The sequence below is a fragment of the Octodon degus genome, unplaced genomic scaffold (genome assembly GCF_000260255.1).
Source record: "Octodon degus isolate 3935 unplaced genomic scaffold, OctDeg1.0 scaffold00165, whole genome shotgun sequence".
NCBI classification, from domain to species: domain Eukaryota; kingdom Metazoa; phylum Chordata; class Mammalia; order Rodentia; family Octodontidae; genus Octodon; species Octodon degus.
The window spans coordinates 4,363,534-4,375,065 of NW_004524741.1; the positions used below are offsets into that span (position 1 = coordinate 4,363,534).

General features: G+C 34.4%; 1 protein-coding gene across 3 annotated transcripts in view; it reads left to right on the forward strand.

Moving 5' to 3' along the window:
- Positions 1–11,532, forward strand: part of Lrrcc1 (leucine rich repeat and coiled-coil centrosomal protein 1) — a 44,998-nt gene that overhangs the window by 26,369 nt on the left and 7,097 nt on the right. For all 3 annotated transcript variants that reach the window (XM_004643085.2, XM_023703203.1, XM_023703204.1), the window contains 7 exons: positions 778–979; positions 3,433–3,618; positions 4,576–4,750; positions 5,766–5,929; positions 6,680–6,888; positions 6,978–7,115; positions 8,386–8,521. In XM_004643085.2, coding sequence (XP_004643142.1) covers positions 778–979; positions 3,433–3,618; positions 4,576–4,750; positions 5,766–5,929; positions 6,680–6,888; positions 6,978–7,115; positions 8,386–8,521 — 1,210 coding nt within the window. The remainder of the gene's footprint in view (positions 1–777; positions 980–3,432; positions 3,619–4,575; positions 4,751–5,765; positions 5,930–6,679; positions 6,889–6,977; positions 7,116–8,385; positions 8,522–11,532) is intronic.

Sequence of the window (11,532 nt, forward strand, 5' to 3'; positions counted from 1 at the left end):
TATATATATATATATATATAAATTTTATTGAGAAATAGCAATGAGACAGTTTCAAAACCAATTAATAGGACAGTTTCAATAATTGTGCTAATAGTGTTTGGACAGGATATCATGTTCCATCTTCTACTATGAATAACCACTATGAAGACAACAATATGCAATGTATTAATTATTAAAAATATTCCCATTTAATAATAGAGAAAGCTTCAGGGTTTTCCCCCAACATTAAAGGACAACAATTATTGTTGAGTCTGATTCATTAGTTCATGGAAAATACCACTTTTTCATATACATTAAAATCAGTAGAATAACAAGAACTACTAAAAAGCAAAAATGTGTTTGTCATTATCTATTATTTGTTATAGATGTTCATTGTTTATTATTGCCATTTGAGGTGTGGCTTATAATGAAGCTTATTTTACCTTTATCCAAATCCACTCAAAAGTTGATGTTTGTCTACAGAGCACACTGATTTGATTGACCTCTAAGTAACTAGTTGTTAGTCAGTATTATTTTTCTGAAAACAGGAATCAATAAGCTTTTTCTTTATAGGGCCACAAAGGAAATACACACAAACAAAAGTTTGTTGGGTTTTTTGTTTGTTTGTTGTGTCTTTTTTCCCCCTGTACCTACCCATGCCAGATTTCTTTGTTTGAAAGTAAGGAACTGATTTTAATTGTACATTAGGGAAAACAAAATACTAAGAAATACATCAGGACCTTTTAATGTTTTCCACTTTGTGAACATCCTTTGATTTGTATTTATTTTTCATTCTAGGAAAGAACTTGAAACAAGGGAGTTTTTTAGCGAAGCTGAGTTCCAGGATGCCTTAGCTAAGGAAGTAGCCAAAGAAGAGAGAAAGCATGATCAAGAAAAAAAAGAATACCAAGAGAAAATTGACGTATTAAACCAGCAGTATTTGGATTTAGAACATGAATTCCGTATTGCTTTAACTGTTGAAGCCAGAAGGTTTAAAGATGTAAGTCCTTAAAAGCCTGTTTCCTCATATAAATAATAACTGCTTCCCTTGCTGTTGGGCAAACATAAGATTCTAAGTGGTGAAGAAAGTACTGGAACGGACCTGAAGAATCTGAATTCTCTCCCATAACTGTGCAGCAGTGTTTGGCAAAACAAAATCCTAGGCCCTCCTTCTTTTTTTGATGAAGTGTTATTCAAAAGGAACCATGCCGTTTATTTACTTATTACCTGGGACTGGTTTTGTATTGGAAAACTAGAGTTAAAGATCATATGGCCTGGCCTGGGAAACCCTAGATCACAGTTTGGCAATCCCTGTTGTCGAGGAGCACTCTTGCTCCTCGGGCTGCTTACCAGATACACTCTGGCTCCCATTCTCCCTTCCTTCCTCAAGGACATAGCTTTGGCAAATCTTCCCTTTCACTCTTACATCAACAGTGTTTCCCTGTGTATTCAGTCATTCCCTTCAGCATACAGATGACACTGTGATATTTCTCTTAAGAAAATTCTCTTGACCCCATTTGGTTACCACCTTGTTTCTGTTTGTCATTTACAACAGAACTTCTCAAATATGTATGTCTGCCATCGCTGATTTTCTTCTTTTCTATCCTCTAACCTGCTCTAGTCAGGCTCGTATGTGTACTGCAGCACTCGGGAGGCTGAGGCAGGGTAATTGTTGTGAGTTCGAGACCAACCTGAGCTGCATAGCGAGACGGGTCTCAGAACAACAACAAATGAAAGTGGACAGCAGCATCCACACTGGGAATCATCAGTTAAGTCCTCATCTGATTTGACCTCAGAGCAGTATTGGACCTCTCTGCTGCTGTCTCCCCCACCAGATTCTTCTCTTGGTTACCAACACAATTCACTTGTTGGTTTTCTTGGCTTTCTGTCATTTCAGCCTATTTTCAGTTTCTCCTATTGTTGTGTTGTTTTCACCCAAATTATTTCTGAATGCTCAAATTTCAATTATTAAACCCTTTTTCTAGACAACAGTCGATATCTTTGTAAATTCTTTTACCATCATTTTTTATCTCTAGTGTAGTCCTTTTTCCTGAATTCCAAACTTACAGTGTGAGCACCTGTTTAACATCTCTGCTCCTAACCACTGTCTTTCCCCGAGATTTTCTACTCCATCTTCCATCTCAGTTAAAGATACCACCTACCTTCTGCATGCTTAAGACTCCATTAGAATTAGTGTGCACTCCCATTTTTCTGCCACTCCATATCTGCGGCCTCAAGGCATTTTGTCATCCCTATTAAAACAATATTTATGGTCATTTCTTACCATCTCTTTTTCTGCCACTTTGGTGTAAGTCACATTATCTTTCACTTGCATTACTTTAAGAACATTTTAATTGATCTTCATAATTCTATCATATCCCCAGTTTCTGTTTATACTGACCACAGCATCTGTAATGTGCTACTAAAATACAAATAGATCATACATAGGACTCCCCTCAATAGCCTTTGTTGTCCCTTCATCTTAATCTGTTGAACCCTCAAAGTTTTTCAGAGTTAAACCCTCTACAAGCCCTCAAGGTAACTCCAAGGAATTTATTTATTTATTTTATTTATTTATTTTGGTCTTTTTTGAGCCTTGGTCTTGCTCAAATGTAGTTCAAGCTGGCCTTAAGCTCACTTTGTAGCCCAGACTCATCTTGAACTCACCACGATCCTCCTGCTTTGCCACCCGAGTGATGGGATTGCAGGCATGCGTCACCACACCCGGCTCCTGGAAGTTAACTTTTAAACTGTTAATATAAATACTTCTTTAATCTCCTTTCATCCATACAACTGCAGTGACACTAGGCTTTGTGTTTTAAAAAGCACATTCCAGCCTAGAAGAATTGCCCTGCATATTCACTCAAGAGTTGTTTTCTCAGTGATTGTACTATTTGAAATTGAGCCTTCCTTTCTCTGTACTTCTGTACCTCTAACCATTTTTCTCCCTAGCACATAATATCTAACAATAAGTACAATAAGCTACATATTACCTTTACAAAGGTAGAGATTGTAATGTATGTTATTCATTGGTATATTGCATTGTCTAGAAAATGGCTGGCATGTAACAGGCCTTTAGTATATACTTGTCAAGTGAATGACTTCTAGCTTTGGATCCAGCAATTCCCTAGATAACTAGATGAATGGATAACCTCCCCTATTTTGTGTTTCTTCATGTAGAAATTAATAAATTGAAACAAATTATCTACATTTTATTTTTTTAGCTAAAACTGATTCTAGAAATAAAAGCTATAAGCTATTTCCACCAGCAAATATTTCTCTTTTTCTTTTTTTTTTTTTTTTTTTTTTTTTTTTTTTTTCTGGTACTGGGAATTGAACTCAGGACCCTGTGCTTGCCAGACAAGTGCTTATTTTACTGAGTTATCTCCCGGCCCTCCAAATATTTCTAATTATTTAGAGAGCTGCCATTTATAATGTAATTCTGAAATACAGGTTAAAGAAGGTTTTGAAAATGTTGCAACTGAGTTGGCCAAGAGCAAACATGCTCTTGTTTGGGCTCAAAGAAAAGAAAATGAATCTTCTTCTTTAATTAAAGATCTAACCTGCATGGTAAAGGAACAAAAATCAAAACTAGCAGAAGTTTCCAAAATGAAACGGGAAACAGCAACAAATTTACAGGTAAGATTTTTTAGCATTATATTTTGTTTTAATCTTATAATGTCTTTTTTAAAAGTTTGTTATGACTTGAGGAGTACACAACATGAACTTTTAAATGATACAGCTTACATATTGTGTATGAGAAAATTACAACTAATCAGAGAAAATAGGATTTTACAGATGTACATTAAAATGGTTTTTAAGTAGGCTGAGTGTGTTAGCACATGCCTGTAAGACCAGTAGTCAGGAGGCTGAGGCAGAAGGATCTCTGAGTTCAAGGCCAGCCTGAGTCGCATAATGAGTCCCTGTCTCCAAAAACATAAAAGTTTTTAAGTGAAATAAGTGAATTTTATGAAACATGTTAAAAAGGTACTGCTTCTATAAAGTTACAACAAAAATTGAAAAGGTGATCCTCAAAGAGTTGAAATTGGAGAAACATGATTTGGATTGCTGATACTAAGTTTGTGGGGGTGGTAGTGGTGGGTTTTGGACATAGTTAGCTATAATGCCTTTATTGTGTCAGCATTAGACATTTTTGCTATTTTGTACAAGGTAACTCCCAAGAAGTGAGCTTTTAAACTACTGGTATAAATACTTCTTGAGAAATTTTCATTATTATAGGCAATGATTCTAGAAATAAATTTGTAAAAGTTTATCTTTTACAGATTTTAGAGTAAAATTAACAGTGTTCAAAGGAGTGGCACTAGGGCTGGGGAAATAGCTCAGTAGAATAAGTGCTTGTCTGGCAAGCCCAAGAGCCTGAATTCAAGCCCCAGTTCCGAAAAAAAAAAAAAAAACATAAACACAAAGGAGTGGCACCTACTGACTTTATTTCATAAACTTATATTTGTGATTAGTTAAATTTAGCAACATTTATTTTGTATTTGTTTAAATAACATTTTTCTCATAAAAAGGCAAAAGTAAGCATTCACTATAATAATTATTTTGCTTTTTTTTTAATTTTGGGGGGCCATACAGAATCAAATCAACACTCTTGAAATTTTGATTGAAGATGACAAGGAGAAGAGTATTCAAATAGAACTTCTCAAGCATGAAAAAGACCAGCTTCTTTCTGAGCTAGCAGCCAAGGAATCACTAATTTATGGTTTAAGGACAGAAAGAAAAGTGTGGGGACATGAGCTGGCACAACAGGGTAAAACTCTCAAATTTTCAATGGAAATAGCCATTCTTAGAATGAAATAAACCTGGGTATTAGAATAAAAAGGGCATAAGCTACCTAGAGATGCCAAGAAAAAAGATGACTCTATGTAGAAGAATAAGTAGACATTTGTCAGCCCAACAGGAAAGAGTGCCTCTTAGGAAAAGGGAATAGTTTACTGAAGAAGTTATAGCTCTGAGGGCTGAGCATGTAGCCCACTGAGAGAGTCCTTGCTTAGTGTGCGCAACCCAAGTGCAGTCTTCTAGAGTGCCAAGAAAAGTTAATACTCTAGATATTTTTAATTTGTAATATAAATTTATATAAAAATATTCAACTATATCATTTCTTTGTGGTAAACATAAAAAATGCCTTAGCTCAGATATTTCATTGTTTTCTTGCCAATATAATTGGGCTACTTGTTCATAATATTAATACTATTGTGCATGCAGAAATGTAAAGTGGGGGCGAGGGAGATAGCTCCGTGGCTTAAGCGCCTGTCTTAAGCACAAACACAAAAAAGGTCCTAAGTTCAATGATGCAAAGTGGTACATGAGTAAAAACTTCTTTTAAGTTTAGGTAAGCCCTTGGTCCTATTCTTTTTCCAATCATTATCAAGTAATAGATAACAGACTTCTTTATGACATTCATAGACAACTTAAAAGTTATGAATATTCAAATGTTGGTTTTCACAAGGCATTTCTCATTTACCAATTCTATGTAGGAATTCTTTTTTAAATCTTCTATTGGAATTATTATGATATGGTTTGATTGCCATAAGATGAATTATACATTACTTGTTCTTGGCTGTATTTGTAATTTTAGTTATTTAGAAAGCTTTTTCTTTTTCTTGTATTTTTGGTCTCATCTCTTTTTTATATAAATACATTAGCTGCCTTGGTTTTTTGGTTTTGTTTTGATTTGTTCTGTCTCCAACACTATAGATTAGATTTTTATATAATACAAAATTTGCAAGGTATATTAATGTTTCTAATTGGGGTTTCTTTCTTAGGATCATGTCTGGCTCAAAATCGTGGAAAATTAGAGGCCCAGATTGAAAGTTTATGTAGAGAGAATGAATCTCTGAGAAAAGCAAAAGAAAATGAGAGTGATACATTAAGAATAAAGTGCAAAATTATAGAAGACCAAACTGAAACTATTAGAAAATTAAAAGATGTAAGTTTGAAATTTTCTTTTGAGAAAAGAGCAAATGTCATGTTTGAAAAACCAGGGGACTCTCAGAGTATCCAAAAAATAGTGTATCAGTGATTCCCAACTGCTTTGGAACTTAATAAAGTCTTGTATTTCTTTTTATAATATTTACCCCTATACTCTTAAAATGCTACTAGAGATTTATTAACAAATTTTATTTTTATATTAATTTTATTGACAAAGAAGTAGCAATAAGACAGTTTCAAAACAGGTTAGTAAGATAATTACAATAATACATTGCATATTGTCTTTGTAGTAGTTATTCATAGTACAAGATGCAGACATGGTATCTTGTCTAAGCACTATTAGTTCAAAACTTTCTTCTCATTGAACTAAGAGAAAATAGTGTATATCTATGCTATTTTGTATATACAGATATATGTATTTTTTTCACTACAAAATAGTCCTCCATTTATATCCCCCTTTTTCATTTACTTTTGTCAGAGATGGGTATTCCATTGCATTCATATATTGTAGGTGCATGAATTCAGCAAAGCAATCCAATATAGTCCTGTAGTCTATAATAGTAGTGAGTTATCCACATGTATGTGAACTTTTATTATAACTTTTACATAACTAGAATTATTTGGGGATCAGTTAGCAAAATTAACATTTTTGTTTAAAATACCCTTTTAAATATCAGTTTGTTAAACCATATTTCATTGATCAGAGTGAAATATTTAGGATTAACAAAAAAATGTTATTTTCTAAAAGTGTCTACAGGAAAAAGATGAACAAATCAAACTGTTACAAGAAAAGATCACTGAAATAGAAAAATGTGCTCAAGAACAACTTGATGAAAAATGTTTACAGCTGGATAATATAATAGAAAAACTTGAAAAGCACAACGAAAGAAAGGAGAAAATGAAGCAACAGTTAAAAGCAAAGGAATTAGAACTTGAAGAAATAAGAAAAGCTTACAGGTATTTTACAGTATTTTCCACAAAGAAGAAAAATGTGGCTTAATAATTTCACATAACTAATTTACTTTTGAAATTACTTTTCATCATAGTACACTTAATCAGAAATGGCATGATAAAGGAGAGCTTCTGAGTCATCTGGAAACACAAGTAAAAGAAGTAAAAGAGAAATTTGAAAACAAGGAAAGGAAACTTAAAGCAGAAAGGGACAAAAGTATTGAAATACAAAAGTAAGTATTAAGATCCAAAGGATGTGAGATCTCTAAACATCATTGAATTGCAGTGGGTGAAATATATGAACAAACAGGTACCAAAGTGGATGGGACAAGCCAGGCATGGTGGTGCGCATTATAATCCCAGCACTCAGGAGACCTTGGCAGAAAGATCACCAGGAGTTCAAGGCCAGCCTAACTATATAGCAAGCCCCTGCATCAAAAGAAAAGTCAAAAAATATGTGGAACATAGTTGCTAAGAACTTTTATAAAATTTAAATAACAATACTTCCTATCTTTGTTAGATTAAAACAATGACATATGGGGCTGGTGAGATGGCTCAGTGGTCTAAAGCACCTACTTAGAACAAGCTTAGCAAAGCACAGGGACCGCGGTTCAATCCCCCAGCACCACATGCCAGCCAGCCCACCCCCTGGTGGGCTGAGCTGGTCACACACACACACACACACACACACAAATAAATAAAATTTTTAAAAAAAAATAAAACAATGACATATGCATAGTATATATTTATAAATATACATGAGTTATATGAATTAAATAATTTGTAGACTAGTGCTTCACACATAGTAATTGCCTTTTGCTTTTCTTATATGATTGTTTTAAAACTGTCTGAGTGACAGTAGCTAATTCTGTATTTGGTGTGCTCCATAAGAGGCAGAAGCAAATGCACATAGCAGTCAGCCTTCACCAGCTGAAGATGAGAGCTGATTTTTAAAGAGACATTGCCATTCTTGTGTGCATTCTGCAGTACTCAAGAAGAAATAAGCTTTTACTTTGTTCTGTGTATAAGTAGGCCTGTTAAAATACTTCATAAAATTGATGAGAATAGATAATATAGTTTAATGATCAGTTCTCATATCATGACACAGAGTGGAAGCTGGAGAATATGGCCCAGTGGCATAAGCACCTGCCTGGCAAGCACAAGGCCCCAAGTTCAATCCTGGTACCACAAGGGGTAAAAAAGCTATTTTGTAAAGATACAGAGTGGTGAGCGAGCTGGCACATAATCATCATCGCACCACTCAAGAGGCCAAGACAGGACAGTCACCACAAATTTGAGGCCAGCCTAGACTATATTGAGAGACCCTGTCTCAAAAAATAACACCAACAAAAAGATAGTAGTATCAGTCATATGACATATGGCTATCCCCTCCGCTACCCCCCTTTAAAGCCTCATACACAGATCCTACACATGTATATGGAGGTTTTTGGTTTTTTCATGACTTTACTTTGTTCATTTTTTGTTCTGCTTTGTTTTTCAAAGGGATGCAGTTGAAAAGCTTCATAGTATGGATGATGCCTTTAAAAAACAAGTAGATGCAATTATTGAAGCTCATCAAGCTGAAATAGTACAACTGGCAAGTGAAAAGCAAAAATGCATTGATTCAGCAAATTTGAAGGTACTATAAATAAAATTCACTCTAATAATCAGTATTAATTGGTTATAGCTAAGTAAATCAGATGTTTGGCAATTACAAAGAGGGACAGCCAGTGTGATTTTACAACCTAATAGAAGTGAGAGATGTTCTGAAACTATCCTGAAACCAGGCTTGTTAATACTTAGGTTTAGTGCAAAACATTAATTGTACTAAAGCCAGAATTTTAAGTTTGATCCTAATATGTACATTCCCTGCACTCTCTTGGTATTTTAATTCTCTAACCAATCTTAAATGGAAATTCCTTCAGTTAGACATGTTAGGCGAGAATATGAATCTTTTAAATATAATCCATAAAAATGTGGTGTCATAAAAACATTATCAAAAAAGTTCCTTATTAGGTTTTAAGACTGCTCTATCTTGATAATGTTGATAATGAGTCTCAGGTAAGGCTAGATCAAAGGCAATATCTGAATCACCTGTGAAGTTTTTTTTTATAATACACATCATGAGCTTCCCCCTAGAGACTTGCACACCTGGATCAAGTACAAGTGTTTTTAAAATCCCCTAGTTGATTCTGGTGTGACCTCTCTGTTGAGATCCAGTACATTTGGGCATAGTTGTGAATCTCTTTCCTAGATTTTGAAGTTTCAGTAAAAAAAACTAAGGTATCTAAGCGATATTCATAAATGAGGAACTAGAGAGAATTAGCAACAGAAAGAGTTGTGCTACACGTAAAATCTAAACTGCTATGTTGATATAAAATTATCTTCAGGACTCTATGCACAGAGAAAGAATGAGGAACATTTTAGAAGTCATCACAATGAGTAAAGATTTTTCCCCAGATATTTCAGGTATTTTGCTTAATATTTACTAAGTGTGTAACAGAAATACATCAGGTAATACAAAATAAAGTTGTAAGGTAAGGCCCACAGCCAAAAGGAAAATACTGAGTTCAGGGTTTGCTCTCCTGCCAACATTAAATAATATTGAAGAGAACACTTTGTTAAAGAGTTAGAGAATGGATCCAAGTTTCAGTGTGATAATCCTGTATGTAAGGGTGGACAGGGGACAGTTTGAAGTAGAAATAATAGTTTTCCAAGCAAAAAAGGGCTTCAGAAACTTGTATTAGAGATTAGGAAGAATAAAGTAAATAGAAAAGGATAGTCATATTGGTTGTGTTGAGGTGTTTGCAGGCAAGAGATTTTCAAACCAGAGTTAACACTGCCAAATGCAGAGATTATAAAAGAACATAAATCATAAAAGGATCTCTCAAAATGATTATATGTTAGAAATGCACAGGAGCTGGGCATGATGATGTGTGCCTGTAATCCCATATTTTGTAGAGGATGAGGCAGGGAGATTGCTAGTTTGAGGCCAGCCTGGGCAACTTGGCAAGACTCAAAAGATGTAGGTTAGCACTCCTTCGGTTCAATTCTCAATGAAAGAAAGGAAGGAAAGGTTGCAGTAAGGACTACATCGAAAGAAAAGGAAATACTTTAAAATTTTGAAACTGTATAAAGAGATATATATACATATATATTTTTTACAGGTCTTAGGTCATTTTTAATCTCACTTTCAGAGCACTAATCATTAACAATGTTTGCATTGTATTCACACTGATACAATTTATTTATGTTAAAACAAATATTTTGTTTAAAAATAAGTGTGTTTTAAAGTAGTGTAACTGATAGAAGGCTTTATTCCAGTTCCTTTCTTAAAAAGCCTATTTTTTTATATTTTATTTTATTTTTTTCCCCAGTATTTATTTTTTTCCATAATTTTATTGATAAATAGCAGTGCGACAGATTCAAATCAAATTGATAGAACAGTTTCAAAAATTAACACATTGCATACATTCTTCCTAGTGGTTAATTTCTGTACAAGATGCAGACATGATATCCTATTTACAAACACCATTAGAACAAATCACTATATTCACTAACAGAATGTAACTATGTATCTATCCTAACCACTTTGAATACACAGATACAAAATGGACATACATCTCTATGCCCTTTTTTTGTTAAGTTCCGTTATTTGAATATTATAGATGTGTAAACTCAGCAAAATATGCTAAAAGAGTCCAGTAGCCAATAATAGTATTGGGTCTTCCACTTGACTGGCAATGTCAGAAATTGTTGACCTGAGTCCCCTACAGCTCAACATAACAGCATGGCTTTAATTCTTAAATTTCGTTTTTATACTTTTCTGCTGGATGGTTAAGACCAAGATAAAGCAGGATCTATGCAACAGGAGTTGTAGCTTTTGGGTATGATAAGATCAGTGAAATCCCCTCAGGATTGATCCTGAGATCCTGTACCTCAGATTGTAGAACATTTGTTAGTGTCAGTCATGTGGATGAGTCATGGCCATTGCTTGGCCAGTGTGCTCTCTGTGAAAGCCTGAGAGAATGTTTTCTCTCCATGTGACTCTCCTTAGGAACACTCTACATCATCAATCACTTTCCTCTTTGGCCCCATCATCTCCTTGATCAGAAAATTTGGGACACTACCGAGTTACATGATGTTACAGTACAAGTTCTCATAGGTCCTGAGTCTTAATTGACCTTAGAAGGCGAGGGCCAAAATATTGGCTTTCCTTGCAGTCCTCCTTTTTTTCTAATTTTGGTCTGCAAACTTAGGTTGTTAACCATCCGGAAGACAAGCTTATTGATATTACCATACAACTTAGGCTGTTAAGCTTAACCTCACTGTCTGTCTGCATATCAAACATCTTAGGCATATGGAACAGGTATTTTTCATCAAGTATTTATATGTTGAATTTTAAGTCCCTACAGAATATGATAAAAAAACATTTAAGAATTAGAATATATTTTTAAAATAGGCATAAAGAATTATGTACTTCTTATGTTTACACATAAGTCCAAAAATCTCACCATATACAACCTTGAAGCCAGACAGTCCCACAGTGTTCCTTTTCCTGTCTCTTGCTTTCATTCACCACCCTCTTCTTTTTGAACAACCATCTACCTGAGAGACATCATAGCAGCAACTGGCATGTCATGACAAGCA